This window comes from Jatropha curcas, chromosome 6, assembly GCF_041381405.1.
Source record: "Jatropha curcas cultivar XTBG-Jc1 chromosome 6, XTBG_Jcur_1.0, whole genome shotgun sequence".
In the NCBI taxonomy this organism is placed as follows: Eukaryota; Viridiplantae; Streptophyta; class Magnoliopsida; order Malpighiales; family Euphorbiaceae; genus Jatropha; species Jatropha curcas.
In genome coordinates this window covers 30131536-30151780 of record NC_143156.1, presented here as the reverse complement: position 1 = coordinate 30151780, position 20245 = coordinate 30131536, and the positions used below count along the sequence as shown (strand labels likewise).

The 20245-nt window shown below is 30.8% G+C and overlaps 4 protein-coding genes across 6 annotated transcripts; 2 read left to right on the top strand and 2 right to left on the bottom strand.

Annotated features, from left to right (window-relative positions):
• Positions 1-8285: 8285 nt before the first annotated feature.
• LOC105649239 (protein NUCLEAR FUSION DEFECTIVE 4) lies at positions 8286-10109 on the top strand. The gene is made up of 2 exons (XM_020685310.2): positions 8286-9448; positions 9537-10109. Exons 1-2 carry the CDS (start codon positions 8301-8303, stop codon positions 9970-9972), a joined length of 1584 nt encoding a protein of 527 aa, XP_020540969.2. The 5' UTR covers positions 8286-8300; the 3' UTR covers positions 9973-10109.
• A 296-nt stretch (positions 10110-10405) lies between these two features.
• On the top strand, positions 10406-13349 carry LOC105649220 (Nop53 protein). 2 transcript variants are annotated; one of them, XM_012235810.4, is made up of 12 exons: positions 10406-10632; positions 10729-10901; positions 10998-11034; positions 11141-11166; positions 11302-11382; positions 11475-11591; positions 11673-11752; positions 12009-12131; positions 12219-12341; positions 12533-12599; positions 12716-12795; positions 13015-13349. In XM_012235810.4, exons 1-12 carry the CDS (start codon positions 10464-10466, stop codon positions 13019-13021), a joined length of 1083 nt encoding a protein of 360 aa, XP_012091200.1. In that variant the 5' UTR covers positions 10406-10463; the 3' UTR covers positions 13022-13349. The 2 variants fall into 2 exon arrangements, with proteins under 2 accessions (XP_012091200.1, XP_012091201.1); XM_012235811.4 differs by having other exon boundaries at positions 10407-10632; positions 12012-12131.
• A 242-nt stretch (positions 13350-13591) lies between these two features.
• On the bottom strand, positions 13592-15852 carry LOC105649221 (amino acid transporter AVT6C). Its single transcript, XM_012235812.3, has 5 exons — positions 15418-15852; positions 14882-15034; positions 14559-14762; positions 13993-14458; positions 13592-13901 (listed from the first exon to the last, which is right to left on the bottom strand). Exons 1-5 carry the CDS (start codon positions 15779-15781, stop codon positions 13775-13777), a joined length of 1314 nt encoding a protein of 437 aa, XP_012091202.1. The 5' UTR covers positions 15782-15852; the 3' UTR covers positions 13592-13774.
• Positions 15853-17807: 1955 nt separating this feature from the next.
• On the bottom strand, positions 17808-19715 carry LOC105649222 (amino acid transporter AVT6C). 2 transcript variants are annotated; one of them, XM_089722366.1, is made up of 5 exons: positions 19191-19715; positions 18925-19077; positions 18609-18812; positions 18059-18120; positions 17808-17970 (listed from the first exon to the last, which is right to left on the bottom strand). In XM_089722366.1, the coding sequence occupies exons 1-5, from the start codon at positions 19570-19572 to the stop codon at positions 17938-17940; spliced, it is 834 nt and encodes a 277-aa protein (XP_089578492.1). In that variant the 5' UTR covers positions 19573-19715; the 3' UTR covers positions 17808-17937. The 2 variants fall into 2 exon arrangements, with proteins under 2 accessions (XP_089578492.1, XP_012091204.1); XM_012235814.4 differs by having other exon boundaries at positions 18059-18524; positions 19191-19712.
• Positions 19716-20245: the final 530 nt, after the last annotated feature.

The following is a 20245-nucleotide window of genomic DNA, read 5'->3' as shown; positions in this document are numbered from 1 at the left end:
TAAAAGGAATAATATACATATATATACATGCGTTTTTTCCATTTTTCCAATTATTTTTGGAAATAAAAATAATATTCCTCTAGGATAATATTTTTTTTTATATACATATAAGCATGCCATTTTCTCAATTCCATTAAAACTTATTGATTGGAACCTAGCTAGTTTAGGTATAACATATATATTACTTAAGGGTATAAACTAGATATTAATTATTATATGGTGTAGGACTCAATTAATTAAGAATTTTTAATTTATTGAAAACAAAAGGTGCAAAACCAAATATAACCCAAATAGTTCTCTGAGATAAATATTCCAAAAATTAATTTAAATTTTTTATTGGTAAAAATTTTTTACAACTCAATTGCATTATATATAATATTTCTTAAACGCATAGCGATTTATTTTTTTAGATTGATTTGAGTGAGTGGTAAATTTTGATGAATGCGTATACATAAACTAATTCAAATATATAATTATTTGAATTTAAAACTCAATTGCATTATAATATCTCTTACCAAATATTGCCATAGCTAGCTACACAAACCCAAACTTGCATCTCATCATCTCTTTGTTTCTTTGTTTATTTCATTTTTAGACAAATAAATTTGCATTATATATTACTAATAGTCCTTTTCGATCTCTATTTTTCTTAAGAAAAATGTGAATAAACTATATATAATTTATTATACATCACTAGTCCTTTTCATTTTAGTTTTAAATATAAAAAAATCCAAAGCCAATGATGAAATGCTTCAAATTAGAACTTTCAAATGTCTATAAAATATTTCATCTTACATCATTCTCATTGAGGAAAAGGTGAGTTGTGTATTAGTTGTAGTGATAGAAATATGATATTAATTAATTAATTAAGGAAAATAATAGTAATAAAAGAAAAGAAAAAGAAAATTAATTTCCTTTTAGGTGATTTTACTATAAATAGAGAAAAGGGTATTTAGGGAAAGAGGAGAAGGAATGGGGAATGATGAACTCGTGATGGGAAGGGAATTGCAAAAATGGCCATCGAAAGGAGTGAAAGAGAGAAGAAACAAAAGGATGTTTAGTTGTGATTTTGGAATGCATCCAAACACTCCTCACGGGGGACCTTTTTTTTAGGCTCTCTTTCTCTTACACTTACATTACTCACTTACTCTCTCTTCTCTTACCAGCCGTCACCTTTTGTCTTCTCTTTCCTCTCTCTCTCCACACGTGCCATTTCAGCCTTCTCCAACATCTCATCTATTTGAGAATTTCATATCATCATTTCTATTCATATTCTTTTTCCCATGACAATTGAAATCTCTCTTTATCTATTCTCAATTCTAATCTAATCAGTTTCTAATCTAATCTACCTTTCAATCCATACTTTGCATCTTCCCCAAACCAGGTTACCCATTTTAATTGATTATGGATTTTACCATGGCTTTCGATCCAGTAGTTATCAGTTGTCGCTGTTGAAAAAGTTTTACCTAATAAATTTTACTAGGGTTTTCAATCATGTAGCTGTTAGCTGCTACTGTTAAAAAAGTTTTACCGAGCGAATTTTACTAGGGCTTTCAATCATGTAACTGCTGCTGTTGAGAAAGTTTTACTTAGACAAATTTTATTAGGTTTTTCAATCATATAGCTACTAGTTGCTGCTGTTGAGAAAGTTTTACTTGATCGATACAGTGAAAGAAGATCGGAGATGGAATGTCCAGTCGTAATAAAGTAAAAAGGATAAAGATTAATTAAGGGGAGGTTAATTATAATTAAGTGATATTAATTCATCTGCAATATATATACATAAAAACTGAGTCACGGGATGTTATATATCCAACAAACAAGTAGTATAATGAATCACAGTCGATATATATATATATTGCAAGGGTTTGGGTCGATCCTTGCTTCCAACATTGTCTCCTTTCTACACAGACAAATGAAGTACCCACCTATTCACATGTGTGCCCATTAATCATTACAACAAAACAATACTCTCCATACACATACCCTGCTCTTACCTTGTCTCTTGCCTTACCTTATATTGCTCCCTCTTCCTGCACTTTTTTAGATTCTTGTGTTTCCTCTACCCAGGCTTTTTAATTCCCTTTCACCACCATTTCTTAATTTACTTTTCTATATTTATCAATTATATATCTACCTCCTTCTATATTAATTAACCATTTAACTCAAATCATTTGTTCATCTAAATGAAAAATAATTCATTCAAATCGAAACTAAAAACCCTAATTCTTAACTCAATTAGCAAGTTAATTACTCATTATATATCGAACGCAGGTTTCGTTTTTGCACGAAATATTTGAATGCGTAAGTAGAATTATCATAATAATGCATTTATGAACTTGTTTGAAAACAAAAATTAATACGAATAGAAATATATATATTAAGGAATTAAACTCTTCAAGATTAATAGCTAGGTTTTGAGTAGCAAAGTCTTCATATCAAGCCCTTTCAATAGATTTTTTCTACTTGTTGACTAGATAGACTCTTTATATATTAGTCATATGTAGTTCTTAAAAGAAAAAAAGAATTATATATATATATATAGAGAGAGAGAGAGAGAGAGAGAGAGAGAGAGAGGGGCTCATGATATGCATGCAATAGAGGATACTCAATTTTACTGAATTAAAAGGAGAACAAAATGATAATTAATTCCATGAAATAGGCACCACCACTTGTTTGAAGATGAATGGAATCAGAATTTGACAAATCTAAAAAAATTTTTAAAAAAAATTTTTCAAATGAGCCTGACTCAATTCCTATTGAAATGATGTTATATTGCGAAAAAGTTGGAAAAATACAAATTAAACAGATAAGCAATTATTTGTCTTTACATGTTTGAACCCTATTAGCTAGGATTGCTTCATGGCTCAGACAAGTTTGATATATGATTGATCTTTTTTCATTATTATCTATCTAAATAATTTAATTAATTTGTTTTCCCACCCAATAATGTTTGCATATTAATTAATTAGCACATATATATATATATGATAATTTTTAATTATTTATTTAATTTGTAAAAAAAGGCTTATAATGATTGCACCTACATTGCATGTGGTAGTTTCACATATATATAACATTAATAATCATTTGGTCAATTAATCTTTTTCAAGCTACTTCCTTGTTCTTGTAAATTCTCAAGATGGGTATAACAATAAATTATCACTCTCTCCTATTCAACTTTTCAAACATGTTAGGAGTCAGAAATTTTCAGATCTTGAATTTAAATTAACAATATAAGTAATTTAAGGTTTTTACAAGGAGATTAAGAAAATAATTAATTCTCATAAATTATAATAAAATTAATAGTAATTTTATCAAATTACCTTTTATTTCAAAACTAAGAGTAACTTATACAGGTAATTGTTTTATCTAATGTAAATAACGATAATATTGAAAAAACATTATTTATTACGTTTTAAAATACTCAAAACGACTTATATTTTAGAAACGGACGGAGTAATTTTTTATATCAAAAAGGGAAAAAGTGGAACCATCTGTGTTTATCAAAAATTCACAAACTTAGAAATATAAAAACTGATATAAACAAATTAGAAAATGGAAAAGAAAAAGTTATATAATTATATAAGTAAAATCTAAAACTACTCTAACATTTAGTTATGTGTTAAATATGGAAAATGCTAATATTGAGAGTGTTTGGTTAGTTGCAAAAAAGTTGGAGATTGAGAAGATTCTGTTTTGGATTTTGATTGCGATTGTTCTAATTCACATGCATTATAAAAGAATATGGTTTCAAAAATAACAAGCTTTAGTTAATTAAACTCATCTTTAGTAATTAATTAGCAATTTTAATAATACCCATTAGGTAAAGCTGATGTGTCAGTTCTTCCTTGTAGTGCATTGCTGACCTGTACACGGTTTTGTGTCCTATTTTTATATATTATTATTATTATTATTATATCATATCATGTGACAAAATAAAATAAAATATAAAACAAACAAAAACAAAACCCTTAATCAAAATTTATCTTTAAGGTCCAATAATGCATTTCTAACTTATATATATTTACTTATGCAGAAACGTTTCTCGTGACATTCCAAATTACTTTAAAAGTGAAAATTTTCTCATAAAATGACAATCAAATTAAAGACAAATTTCATTGTATTTTAAGGGCTTTGAGCATCATCAACATTCTCTCAAAATCATTTTTTTCCCGACACGTCTCTATGATTCGACCGAAAGTGATATTTAAATAAAATTCTTCAATATTAGAAATCAAATTTCGTCAATTTGTACATAAAATTTACTTAAAATTTTAATTTCGCTCATCTAATTGCCTGTTAATCTCCGAATAACAGTGCGATTAAGTTTCCTAACTTTACATGAAAATTTTATTAATATTGATAGCTAGCTATGTTTTTCCCGGAATAAAAGATTATTGAAAAGGGTATTTTTAATTAATTGATAACAATTAAATTCTCAGTCTTATTTTAAATAAAATAAGTTGGTATTCTGATTTTGAGCTCTAGATATAAAGTTTCTTTAAACACTCAGAAAGAAATGTTTTGCTCCTCTTTGTAGATCTATCCGGTGCGAATCTAAATTAATCGGATGATTGAAATTTAGATACTGGAGGATTAAAACCTACTAAAAATTTCGATTGTTTTGATTTTCTAAAAATAAAAATTATCCCTTTTGTAGAGTAGCTAGCAGTACAGGATTCTTGTGACTTGCTAGCAAAAACTCACGTGAGTTGCACTTCGGGAAAGTACATTCACATGCAAATGTAATAATAGGAACAAAACTATTAGATGTATAAAGTTGTGATAAGTGCCTCTGACGTACATGCACACAGAGAATTTTGAAATCATCTATATATATAAATTTAAAAAAATTTTGGAGCTTGCAAGCCAACACCGCACACAAATATTATTCTTCTTCAAAGTTACTAGTAAAAAATAATTAAAGTTTTGAAATGTAATTAAAGATCACTTCCTAATAGTTATTAAACAATTAATTTTATTAGTCTCATTGATTATATAATTAATATTGTAAATTTAGAAAATAGTATTATATATACGTGCAGAGCGAGGGAGGGGGGACTGGGGGAGTTCGAGCCGCCCAAACTCTAAATTTTTTTTTTATTATTTTAAATTTACAAAATAATGTAAATTTTTTTTTTTTTTTTGGTTTAATTTTAGAGTTTGGCTCCACCTATATCTATATGGGAAGTCACAATCATAAAGCATTCTCTCGTATGAATAGACTAAAAGGGTCATTTTCAAATTGGTCATGATAACAAATATAGAGTTCTTTCTTCTTCTATTTTTCATTAATTTCTTTCTTCTTCATAAGCTTGTTGTGTGTCTGCAAATATAGAGCTCTTCCCATGCAAACAAATCACAATCTTTTTTATTTTCTTTTTTCTTTTTGAAACAAACAAATCACATTCTTGACAGCTATATTATTTTGTCTTTCTCCCAATGTTTCTAATTTTTTCACAACATATATTATATTTATGCATATCCATATCAAATTATCACCATTTTTTAATTAATTATATATATTAAAATCACATAAAAAATTCATTATTTCTTCTTTTTTTTATTTAGTATTTTTATGAAATTAATTAATTATTATGTTAGAATTATATTTGTATATAATTCAGGTTGTGACTCTAAAGAAATTGTGAGTTGGATGGATGGAATCTTTAGATATTTTTATGTATTTTCCAAGTTTAAGCCTATTTCACTAACAACTCTTGTTAGATTCAATCATGAGCTTTAATTTATTTATTAAATTTTTTTTTGGACTATGAAATTAAAAAAAAAATTCAATTAAATTCGAGTTCTATTACCGAATACAGAAATGAACCGAAATTCAATTAAATTCGAACTTGTAAAAAGAGTTAAGCTCGATTTGATTTAGGACCGAAACATATCAAGTCTAATTTAAGTTTAAACTTAGATATTTTTAAACGAATCGAACTTAAATGATTTTTCAAACTTGAACTTGAATGTATTTTTAATGATTTGAACTCGAGTACAACAGAACACAGACTCGCGCGCGTACCCTATTTATTTTCTAGATTTACCTCACTATATATGTATATATATGACACACAAACAACTAAAAATAGATTGTTTTGGTCCTAGTTGATCAAGTTAGCTTCTATATGCAAATGAACCCCACAGACTGTGACAAAGATTACAACATTTTAGGTCACGGGGCCGGTTTCTTACAAATAAATATCAAATATTATTTGGAATTTCAATATGGCCAAAAATGATTTTAAAAAAATTAAAATAAAAATAATTTATGGATGAAATCAAATGATACAGTACAGAGAAAATCCTTGTCCTTGTTGTTCACATGTAAAGCAAGAATTAACATTAAAATTCAACAGGAAAAAATAAAATTAACCTACAAAAATGGTCAGCCATGTCTAATAGACATTTGAAGAAGAAAGTTTTTTCAAACTCTTTGTTGGTTTATGGATAGTATTTGAGAGGCAGAGATGCCGTTTGCGTTTTGGGTTGATGTTTCTTTGCAACTTCTTTAAGCCCCACAATTTTGGGAAGAAAGGGTTTTGAGTTTTTGGAACGGTGAAACCACAAATTTTAGCTTTTGGAAAATGACTTTTCTCCAATTTGTAAACCCTCCTAAATCTCTGTCTTATACTTGAGCCACAGATAAATCAAATCCTTTAATTAGATTTTTTTGGTGAAAATATAGCTTAACTAACTCTTTAAACAAGAATTTGATCATCAACAAATTATTAATTAAAAAGGATTAATTGTTCTCCTTTTTTTTTTTTTTTTGTTGGCACACGTGTCTCCATCAATATTTAGGTTGAGCCTTTCCAATACTATTCCATATTTTAAATTTTTAACCTTACAGGTAAAGTTCAACTGTAGATAGGACGTAGAAAATTTTTCTCGATTCATCATTGTCTATGGATGCAATACACTCTGTTCATATTTTATTAGAGTCGATTCGGTCTTGAGTTCTCGTTTAAACCTAATTCATTATACTCCATATTTCAAAACTGATATGAACAAATAATCAAAAGATGTGGTTGTATATATGAGGATATTTGATATATGTCATTTCAATATTAATTGTAAGCTTCAAAATTCAAAGAATCCAGGAAGAAAGAAACCAATTTCTGTGGTAAAGAAATTGCAATGAATGAATTTTTTTTTTTCACTGGCAATTAATTTTATGCAGATATTCTGTTTGGTGGATGGAAATTTTGAAAAGATAGATGACAGAAAATATGTAGTCTTTATTAATGACTCTGTAAATTATGAACACTCTCACTGTCACCATGTGAAGTATGTTGCAGAATATATAATTAATTAATTAATGTTGTACTATAAAGGACTTGAAGTTTGACTGTGTTCATCTGCAAAATGTTCTTGCTGCAATATGTAACTAGTTTCCAATGTTCATAAAAAAAAAAAAAATTATTCTGATAAATGAAATATTATTCTGATAGTTCTGTTTCGCAAAATTAATTGTTTTTATATCCGTTAGTTATTTTAATAGTTGTCAGTTAGTTTAACGGCATTTGTTTGCATCAAATGTTAAAGAAAGAATTTTGTAATCCGTTCTTTCAAACTCTAAACACCGGTGTAAATGTTATACTTCTAAACATTACAAATAATATAAATATATGTTAAAAAATTATTGTCGAACGTAGCACTAAATTAAAATAAATTTCCACATGAAATTTTTTCAATTTCATTAAAATTAGAATGCTTTGGTGATCATACATACACATGTTTCAAAAAGTAAACCTCCATGAATATAATTAATATCTAAATTCCTCCCCTAAAGTTCATTTTTGTCTTCTCTTGTGTGACTTTATACATAAAGCCTCAACTTAAACAAGTTCATATGGTTATAAATTTATAATTTTCTAGTCAATGCAATCATTCCCATTCTTTCTTTTCACCATGCTAATCTATCAAAATATATTTCAGTTTTATGTAGACTCAGTTTCTCTACCTTTCTTGCTATTATCAAGAAAATAAAAGAAAAACAAAAAGCAAATACACATATAATTGGTCAATCACTAATTAAACAATTTCAAGAAACAAAAATTCATTTGCCTAACATCTGAATTTGATTTTTCTTATCTTTTTTGTAATAACTATTGCTGTATTATAACTCAATTTGATCAGTGTATGTATTAATGTTTGATAGCTACTCATAACAACCTCAAAATTAGAGAAATGTCTATTTTTCATGTGCTTATATAAATTGACATAAGCATATCAGTATTTCCCTTATCTAGTTACCATCCAAATAACCAAGAAAAAGAAAATTGAAAATGAGCAATCAATTAAGCCTCAGAAATCCATCTTCTTGGCTTGTCTTGGGCTGCATTACTTTGCTACAAGCAATAAATGGTGCTCGTTATTCAATTTTCTCTGAATGTTCTACAACAACAATATCAGAAAAACAACACTGCCATTTCTCCTATATGCAGTTAAACAATTTAATGGTTTCTTCAGAAATCGGGAAGCTATTCGGGGTCTTATCAGGCATTGCAGCCGATTATCTTCCTGCTTCGATCATCTTAATCGTTGGCCTAATCTTCGGATTAGTAGGTTATGGTGTGCAATATCTCTACATTGCACATAAAATCTCTAGCTTGTCTTATTCCCAAATTTTACTACTAAATGCTCTTGCAGGGCATAGCACATGTTGGGTTGGTACATATTGTTATGTATTAGCCATGAGAAACTTTAATGCTTCTCATGGTACTATGATTGCAATAACTTCAAGCTATTCTGCATTTAGTGGAAAAATATGCAGTATTTTAGTTGACAGTATTCAAGGGAAGGAAGCTTCTCAAACTTCACTTACTTCTCTTTTCTTCATGTGGCTTGCTCCTACCGCAATTGGATTAACAGTAGCAACTATTGATTTCGGTTTGAAGTACACACAATATGAAGGAAATAAAGAAATGTCTGCAATTTCTTTTCTATTAGCTATTTCAAGTGGGGTATATATAGTAATTGAAAGTGTTATACCAAAGTTCACACACATTTATCCGCGATTTCGAGCAGTTGTTTTACTATTTGTTTTGATGTTACCATTTGTTATAGCACTAATTGTTACTTTGCACCCAATAAAGAAATCCAGTCCTCAAGTAATGCCAGAGATGTCTAATGATTATTTTGAATCAACAACCAAAAAGTTAGCTGTTAGAGAAAGAGAGATTGAAGAGAAAGTGAATGAGGTGTTAATGGAAAGAAATGATTGTGGATGGAAAGACTTACTTATAAATACCAATTTCTGGTTATTTTATTTGGTGAATTCATTTGGGGCTGTACTTGCTATAGTTTATATGATCAACCTTAGACGAATCTCGGAATCTTTCAGCAGCAATCAAACATTATTCCTATTGGAAGTATCGTCTACATTCGGGTTTTTTGGAAGAATCTTCACAGTTTTGTTCGAGTGGCATACAAGGTTTTTGACACTTTCTTTTTCTTGAAAGGTTTATATCAGTAAGATACAATAACGAGTTCTAATTTTTTGTCACAAATATTTTTTTCAGGAAAAGCTCAATCATATCCTATCCAACATTGACAGTACTGCTAATGCTTCCAATGCCGATCGCGATTTTTCTGCTCCTGAGTAACAGCATCAGATGTTTTTATATTAGTACAGTAGTTATAGGAACCTGTTCAGGAGCCTTAAGTGCAATAACGTCATCAACAATGTACGGGCTTTTTGGTGACAAAAATTTTGTAGCTAAACAAACCATTTTCCTTACAAGTATTCCTTTAGGCCTTCTTCTTTTTGGATTCTTGGCTTCTCTTAACTATCAAAGGGAAGGTAAAGAAAACCATGGAAGTTGCTTTGGGATGCTATGCTATAGCAGAATCTTCATCATCTGGGGATTTATCTCGATTATCGGAATATTGTTGAGCTTCATTTTACACCTTCGTGTTCATAACTTGTATTTGCATAGATCATTATTAAGAATATGATTCAATTGTAGAAGAGGATTATTCTTGTAGATGTTAGTTACAGGAATTTAATTGAAAGATTGTTAAATATATGTTCATAAATTTTGTTGTATGTATTACAACTGTTAGCCGCATGAATAAATACAATTTTTTGGAAATATACTTGTTTTTTTCAAATTTTTTCTTAGTTTGCTCAATTGAATTTATAAAATGTTCGATTCTAACGGTTGATTATCATATTATTCTGTTCTCTTCTTAGTTTAGGGTACTCTATTCTTGCTTCTTGTATGGAAATAATTATTACTATTTAATCTAGTAATAGATTTTATTTAATTAAGAAGACAGAAAAAGAATAAAAAAAATTATATGGGGTTCCAGCGACGTCGTTTCTCAGCAATAAACGACGCCGTTGTACAGTTGCTAAAGATATATAATCTCGGCGGCAGTCGAGGTTTTCTTCTCTTAGCAGCTGCGCAGCACACAACAGAAAAGAAAACAGAGAGCAGAGAGAGATGGGGAAGAAAGCGAAGAGCTCGAGAAAAGGGAAGAAAGCTTGGAGAGCGAATATAAGCACTGAAGACATAGACGATTTCATTGAGAAATCTACCAAAGACGCTCTCTCTGGCGGTTCGCTCTCCCATGTACCGACTGAGTCTCTCTTCTTCGTCGATAAATCAAAAGGTAATCCCTTTTCTCTTCCCTTATGGACATTTGTGTGCCTTCACCTTTTTGCCAATTTTAATTTCAATCTGACACTTATATTTGGGCAAAGTTTAGATCTTTCTGTGAAGCGGAAGATTGAGAAGCATAGAGAAAAGGTACTTCGCGTTGACAGCATACTGAAGAAGAATCCTTTTGTTCAAACGTTGCCGTCTTCGAATCAGAAGCAAAATAGGAAGAAATCTAAGAAAACCCAGAAAAATTCTGATGTGACTCGAGATGATCCTAAGGTAAGTGAAGTGAGCAGCCAAAACTATGGTGGAGTTTGGTGGTTAATTCTTTTGCTATAGCTTCAAATTGAGATTGTTTCCTTGGTTTTATCTCAGGATGATGGTGGCATGGTTGATTTGTGGGAAAATGAAGGTATTGGATTTTAAATGACTATCTTAAATGTTCAAAGTTTCTATTACTTTAGTTGGTTATGTAGAAATGGCAAATGTTAATTTTTGAATCCTTGGCAATTTTTCAGGTGAATGCAATAACAAAACTAGAAAGGTGCTTGATTGCTCTATTCTTCTAAATTTTCATAGGATTTTTTCAATTTGGCGAGGCTTGGATGTTATTGATTTTGTTCCTTTTAGATATTTAATTAGGTTTGGATTGGCCTTTTGATTATATTTTCATTTACAGGTATCCATACCTTCAGTTATTCCAGCAGTGGAAGTTGAGCCTCCAGGTTGCTCGTATAATCCTTCATTTGAGGCTCATCAGGTAATTTAATAACATTTGACGTGCTTATGGCATCCGGTATTCCCTTTGTTGCACTTTCAACAATCATTGCAATTTTTTTAACTTCAATTCAGGATTCTTTAGCTCAAGCTGTCGCAGAGGAAATGCAGAAAGTGTATCAAAGCGAGTTGGGACCTCAGCCTGTTCCATTAACTGTTCCTGGGGACCAGAGAGTGATTGATGAAGAAGATGTGAGTCATTTTGTCTTTGCATTTTACATTTATGTTATTCACATTAAGCAGAGAATTTTACAGCACAAGCCTTTGTGTTAGATGTACTTCCTTGAGGCGGATAATGGTGATGATAATGAAGAGGATTTAAATGGGAATGAGGATGCTGCACTAGAAAAAAAGTAAGCTCCATTTAATCAATCACAAACCATGAAATAAATATGAAAATTGTTTAGTTTTTTAAAATTTTTTTGTGTATCTCATGGCTTCTAAAGCATGTGTGACGTTATTAAAGAGCTATTTCAATATGTAGTGAGTTATTGACGTTATTCTCAGTGCTGCTCGGTCTTTTTCTTTAAAAGTTCCTCCCATGTTTTAAGAAATTAAATGTTTTTCCTAATCATAGTACAATGTGATTTTAATTGAATGGCCATGTAGCAGGTCTAATAAAACAAAGAGGGTCACCCGAGTTGAGTTGAATAGGAGAGCTAGGCTCAAAGAACAGCAGAAAAAACAAGCAGAATCCAAGAAGAAAGAAGAAGTTTCAAAAGAAATTGATTCGTAAGATGATATAATTATTCTTCAATTGAGATTCACTTCAGTGAAGGATGCTTTCTTACCATTATGTGTTTCTCATATTGGCTGCAGCTTGCCAGATATCATTAAGGAAATAGCTGAAGAAGATGAGGAGAAGCAGAAACGACAAATCCGGCGAATGGTAGCTAAGCAAGAAAGGCTAAAAATACGTCCACCGCGCTTGGGAAAGCACAAGTATACATGCTGTTGCCTTTTTGACATTTCCTGAATCTAATATTTTATCCAATAAGACTTTCTTTATTCTTATATTTGACTTCTCAATGTTTTACCAACAATTTTTAATGCTTTTTTTCCCTTCTTTTCTAACATATATTAGTGCCATTTATCCCAAGCATGGAAAAACTAACCGATGATTTTCATCCCAGATTTGATCCTGCTCCTTCTCAAGTACTATTATCTGAGGAAATCACTGGTTCTCTCCGGAAGCTGAAGGTGCGCATAGGAATCTTTTTTATTTTGTAAAGTTACCATTTAAGTGTCATCAGATTCTTTCGTATTAAAAGGTTAGAAACTGAAGATTGTTGTCCTGTCGTTTGTATTATATACAGGGTTGCTGCACCCTTCTAAGGGACCGATATAAAAGCTTGGAGAAAAGAGGATTGGTTGCACCATCTGCCAAAAATCGAAGGTCCGTTAAAATTTTTCTATTTTTTTATTATACTTTTGACCGGAGCATAATCTAGAACCGACAACAGGCTTGTGCCCTTAGTATGGATCATAATCTAGCCTGCAATCTGTATTCTGCAATAGAGACTAGGGGGTGTGATTAAAGTTTGTTTAACCAAACCATGGGCGTTGTCCATGGTAGTTCGATTAATAGTACATTATGTTTCTAATTCTTGTACAGGAGATAATCGAATGGATCCTCAGGAACCCTTGATTGTGTATCATTTTGGTGGGGTAAAGCAAATCAGATGCGATTCGGTGTGAGAAGAAGCTGAGTTTTTGGATATGAAGATGGATGCCAGGGCCTCGTAATTGGGTTGTCATGCTCACAGCTCCATTGGAATTTTACTAAAATGCCAGTTATTAGTCTTCCATTTGTATTCCATATTTAAGCTGTTAGAATCACTAATATTTTAGTATGAAATTTGAACTTGTATTTGAATTTATTTGTAGTTCCAAAATTTTGATGGTTTAGATTGAAGTAAAGAATGCAAGTAAAGTAAATTTTTTGTTGCATTCTTTAATTTAAGCTCGACGGATGATTTAGTTCCATTCAGATAATTAAGATAATCTTGATATGAAATTTTACTGAGCATGAAGACAATTCTTGTTTTAGCTTCTTTAATTTTGGCATAAAGGTTAAATCAAACTTGTGAAATTGATAGCTGTTCTAGTCATTTGATTCTTGAATAATGTTTAAACAATTGCACTGACTTTTCTAGAAGAATATTGAAATAAATAAATTAATTAAAAACCCCTTGTTAAATCAAATTAACGTCTTAATTATTTCCAATACACTAGTTTCAAGTTTACAAGCTAATTAGCACACAAACCTATTCAACTTTCATCTGTTTAACTCTCAAATACATAAGAATATAAAAAATACAGGCACCTCAAGTACAAAAACCATTAGGGTGAAAAAACAGAAAAAAAGAGAAGAATTAAGACTTATTTCTCATCGAGCTATATATATTGGTTGATATGGCAATAGAACTTGTTACTACAGCAAGAACTATCATTATCGCCGCGATAATCCTATCCTTTGTTGTTGATATTCTGTGAACATCCCTGCCATTTGTAAACAAGTAAGAAAAAAAGAATTTAGAGTGTGAAAAACTTTCTAAAATATAACCAAAACAGATTTTTCTGCAGAAATTACCTTAGCACAATAACTCCTGGGAAAATGAAAGCAAGACAAACTGCAGAAGTTGAACCTACGAACTGAAAGAAATACCATATATTTGGAATGGCAATTGCAAATAGATAGCTGAAGGTTAGCAAGATAAGAGTCAGAGATACAAATCTTTTTGTGTCTTTTGCCAAAATAGGCTTTTTAGGGAAAAGAAACTCATCAATGTTTGCCCTTAAAGAGAAATTCAGCAGAGGAAACACTAACATAAGGTGAAAGGCATAACTTAATCTAACAATGTCATTTAATAATGCACCAGTTGCTGTATCGGAACTTTGATCGAAATTTACTAATATGTCTGCCATAATTGAATCCCCAAACAATAGGTATCCAAAGATGCCTATGGCAAAGTAGATTGCTGCGCAAATTGCTAGCGAAATTCTTACTGCTGATATCATATCAGAAGGTTTTCCAAGCTCGAAACCAATCGGATGAACTGCATATATATAAATCAAGAATGACATAACATTTCAAAACATAACATACCATGTTTGGAACTCACATTTGCTTGTAAAGTACGGAAAGATAAAACTTACCATTGAAATGAAATGTAAAAGCTGTAACAATTACAGGTACAGCAGTAAAAAGGTCGAAAAAAGAAACTTGATTGTCCAAGTGAGGCAGTAATCTTGGAGTTTTGGTTTTCCCTTCTATAAGTGCAGAGATTGCCATGACTGAACTTATCCCAACAAACACTACTGCTAGAAGAACTGATACGGCTGAGCTGAAGCTTAGTGACTCTGGTTAACACAAGTCCAAAAAGTACTTAATTTTATTTCAAAACAGAATTTAACCTGCAAATATTAAATTTTGTTTCTGCATTAAATTTGTGTAATGAAGAAGTTTGAAGTGTTCTAACCTACACGCCTGTACAAGCACAAGGGAAGCATAACAAATAGAACAATCAAGAAAAGGGCGAAAGCTCGTGAATTCCACCAATGAATTCCAAACCATTCTTGCAAAACCCCCAGATGTAATGATCCTCCATGTTCACTTCCTGAGAGGACATCACCTGCGAGGAAAAAAGAAATTAAAGAAATCAAGAAACAGAAAAAGAACAGAAACCAAATAGAGTTGCGAATTTGACAAATTAAAGAACTCATCATGTATTACAGGAGCCATTAGAATATTGATTCTTGATCCTTCAAAGATCGGAATCAAGAACAAGAAGCCTAACATCAACTTTAATAATCAGAATAAGAGCATCAACAAAACCGACCCTGTTATTGGATCTACCAATGAGCTTTCAAACTTTTACTTACGTGAGCTAAAGTTGAGATTAATTGAATCTCAAATCAAATTGTTAATTTGAGCTTTTTTATTTTCAGATATCCACAAGACTTTTTATAGATGACCATCAACAATAAATAAGCTAAATTCCATAAATATACATACCAACGATGATCAAATAAACGATTAAGCAACCGAAGTTAGTGATCATAACACAAATTTGCACAGCCATGGATCCCACCGGCCCAACAGCCTCCCTCATGACACCGGCGTACGTCGTAGACTGGCCGGAATGTGTATATCTCATCAAGAAATCAACAGAAATCTCAGCTAGCCATGCAATAACCACAATCAATACAAAAGCAGGAATTACTCCTAGCACCTTAAGGGTGGCAGGTATTGACATAATCCCTGCTCCTATTACACTAGTTGACACATTAAACACTGCTCCGGATACCGACGCCCCGCGCTTCTCTTTCGCGCTGTGGTCCGGCAAGAGCGGAACATCTTCTCCGATGGCCGGTGACATTCCTTAATGGAATATTCCAGCCGGAAAAAGGGTTCTCTTTTCTTACGTTGTCTGGGTATACATAATTAGTAATTAATCCAAATATATAATAAGCTGGCGTGTTTGATGGAGATAGGATGATTGTGCAAATGACCAAAATGACATTCGTAGAGCTGTACTTGTAGTAAACGGTTAATTTCATCCCTCCATTTTTTTTTTTTTTTTTTTTTGGAGAAGAAGCCTCCATTCAATTTAGCACCAAAGCAAAATGCTTAACCCTCCATCCTTCTTAAACACTTGTCTTATTTATGGATTTAATAAATAATATTTTTCTTTTCATTTTTACTCTTTATATATAATTAATAGTTATCGAATGTCTTTTACTCAAATAATAAATTAAGGATAACATAGGCAATTACTCTAATAATTTATTGTAATTTAAATAAATTGAATAATTTCTTAGAAGACATGAAATATTTATATGTGACAAATATTTAGAAGCAGGAGAAGTAATTTTACTTTTAAAGATTAATTTTTAATCTATGTTAGCTTCAGTTTATTCTATTCTAAATTTAATTAATTAATTTTGCACATTAAGATAAAGTCTGGTGGTATATATATGACGATAAATCTAAGTTTGAATCCTCACTCTTTCAATATTTAAAAATAAACTCTTCATTTACATCAAATTTTCTGATTAATGATAAACTGAAAGATTACAGGTAAAATTAGGGTAAAATATAAGTGAATCTCTAAATTATATCTAAATTAATTATAACATCATTAATTTATATTTTATCTCACTAGTGATCCTTCTATTTATAAGTGAGTTGTTTTTATCCAAAAAATGTATTTAATTAACTGTTAAAAGCTAATTTTTGGACAAATGATCCAATTATGAGATAGAAATATAAATCAGAGATTTCATAATTATTTCTTAAATGCGGGAAGACTTAAGTGTTAATTTAAATATAATTTAGTAATTAGTTATATTTTACCATATAAAAATACTCTTATTTTAGCAAGTTAATATAAGGGTAGGATTGGAAAAAAGATAGAAAGATTAAACAAAAGAAGAATTAAGAATGGGACAGGTCGGAGGTTGCTGGAAGAAAAAATGAATATGGACAGAAAACAAAAACATTGACTGGGCGGTTGAACTTAGACGCAAAAGCAGGTCAAATACTAGAGTCCCAGTCAATCAAGTAGGCTAGAAATCAATCGGTTACTTCGTTAAACCTGTGGGTCAGCCACACAGAACCACAGAACCGGACCCGAACCGGTTTATTCAGCAATCAATATATATATATATATATGCACACACCGACAAATAATAATTTAGAATGATGAATAATAATTAATTAATTTATGTTTAATTATATGATTGTATAAATTAAAGAAGCTTTTGACGCGTGTGCATTTTTTTAATAGATCTGGAGTGTATATGATATATATGATAAACGTGTTTATGGGTGGGTGGGGTATTTTTTCACGTGAAAAATGTAAAAAAAAAAAAAAAAACTTTTATTCAATTATTTTCGTATATTCAAGTAGAGATATACAAATATATTACAAATATATTTTTATATATAATATATTATGTTTCTAGGTCATATGCCCTTAAGTTTAAAGGGTAACTAAGAAAATTAAATCCAACCATAAGATAATAAAATATAAAAACAATCAAAATAGATAAGGAAGGGCAGTTTATATATACAGATAATTAAAAAAAAAAGAAAAATAATTTTTCTCTTTATGTTAATCAAAATAAATAATATTAATAGTTGCAAAATCCAAATGGAGCCGTGCGGAGTCGAGTTTATTGATTCTCGCCGCGAGAAATTGAGCAAAAAGTAGCCAAATTGGCCTATTTTTTGCGTGTACCAATTGAAGTATTTTGAAATGAGTTGAAGAATGAACAACCACTACTTTAAACAATCTGTTATTTACATTACAATTATCACTGTAAATACAAAGAAAGAGTGATTATTTTAAATCCAATAATTATGTTGGTAAGAAAATTGAGCATTTCTTACAAAACCAAACATATTGTAAATTAATTTTTTATTTTTATTTTTTAAAAATATCATTTTTTGTTCTTGGAAGTATACAAATTTGTACATATGGCAATAAAACTTGTCACAACAGCCAAGATAATTACTAATACTGCCATAACTCTATCTCTTGTTGTAGAAATCCCATGAACATCCCTGTAAATGAAAATTTTTATCAAAGAAATGTACATACAAAAAGGGTTTAATTAAGGAAATTGAGAGCATGAAATGATTAAATTAGTACCTCAGAATGATGAAGCCTGGAAAAATAAATGAGAGGAAGACAATTGTAGTTGATCCCAAGAACTGAAAAAAATACCAAATATTTGGAATTGCTATTGCTATTATGTAAGTAATTGCTAATAAAACACAAGTAAGAGAAACAAATCTTCTGGTGTCCATGGCTAATACACCCTTCTTGGGAAAGAGTAGTTCGTCAATATTAGCTCTCAGAGAAAAATTCATTATTGGAAACACAAGAGCTAAGTGTACTGCATAGCTCAATCGGACTGTGTCATTAAGTAATTTTCCGATTGAAGTATCAGAATTCCGATCAAAATTCACTAAAATGTCAGCCATTATTGAGTCACCAAAGAGCAAGTAACCAAAGAAACCGATAGAAAAGTAAATTGCTATGCAAATTATTAGAGAAATTCTGACAGCTGAATTCATATCAGAAGGTTTTCCAAGTTCTGCTCTTATTGGATGAACTGCATAAATAATATTCAGAACCCAAGATTAGTTTTTCCTTCAATTTCTACTTACCAAAATCAAAATTGGAGATGATTAATTACCATTAACATGGAATCCCAGACTGGTTACGACAACTGGGATTGTGGTGAAAAGATCAAATACAGAAGCTTGATTGGCAAAATCTGGGAATAATCTAAGGTTTTGAGTCTTCCCTTCAAACATTTCATAAATTGCCATAGCTGAACATATGACAACAAATACTAATGCAAGTAGAATAGATATTCCTGAAGTGTACTTTAGTGAATCTGTCAGTAAAAACAAGCAAAAAAAAAAAAAAAAAAAGGTAGATTATGTACTGATACGAGTCTTCCAACACATTTTTCTTTCTATCGGTATCAATCAAGTGCAGAAACTGACCTACACGGGGCAACAAGACTATTGGAAGCATCACAAAAAGTACCAAGAAGAGAAGTGCATAAGCTCGTGAATTCCACCAATGGCTACCAAACCATTCTTGAAGAATTCCTATGTGTATGGTTTCGTGGGATTGATTCCCACATAGTACATCCCCTAGAAAAGTTAACATTTCAATAAATCATTGTACTACAAGTCCATTTATTACCAAATTACTAGAACTAGCTAGCTATTTCAAGGTTAAACAAGAAAGGAAAAAAGAAACTTACCAATTATAATCAAATAGATGATAAGGCAGCCAAGATTGGTTAAAATGACACAAATCTGCACTCCAATTGATCCTAATTTGCCGAAGGACTCACCCATAAGGCCAGCATAGGTACTAGCCTGGCCTGATTGTGTGTATCTTAGCATAAATTCCACTGTAACTTCTACAAAAAATGCAACTATAAGGATTGAAAAGAATCCAGGAATGATGCCCAGGACCTTGATTGCTGCTGGGATTGACATAATTCCAGCCCCAATCATGGTTGTTGATATGTTGAACACTGCCCCTGAGATTGATGCACCATTTTTCATTTGTTTTTCCGAGGACTCAACTTCCGGCAGGAGCGGAGCGAGTGCTCCGGCGGGGTTTTTAGGATGCTTCATCTGTGTTCTTGAAGAACTAGACTAGACTTTTTGTTGCATCTCGTATCATATTAGTCCTGTTAAAAGAAAATTACTTGTGGATATTAGCTTGAATGATTGATTGAGCTGGCATAACAGTTAGTTCTAAATATTATAATTGAATAAATTATACAACTTGACATTGTCTATATGATTCTTGGGGCATTATCCATTATCTTGCTTGTCTTATTTTATATATATAAAGTATTTGACAATATTTTTATTTTTCTTACAAATTGTAGGTGACGGTCAGAGATAAAAATATATATATATAAAAATCAAAATTTTTTAACAACATACCGAACTGAATTGAAATTAGTTTTTGAATTGAATCAATCGGTTCGATTAGTTTTGAGGACTTTTATAATTGCAATTCGATTTTAAATCCAATCGATGAATTTTTATAAAATTAACTCGAACCAAATAATGAATTCGGTTAAATAGAATAAACCAACAAATTGAATCTCTCTTGAATAATTTAAACCAAAATGAGCGGATTCGGTTTCCAGTAGGTTTGCACACCCCTACAAATTTCTATGAGCAAGATATGCTAAGAAGTGGGCACAATAATTAGCTTCCCAATAGATATAAAAAATTTTGTATTTGAATATATATTGTAAGATAATATATTTAGAGATTGTATATCAGAAGAGAT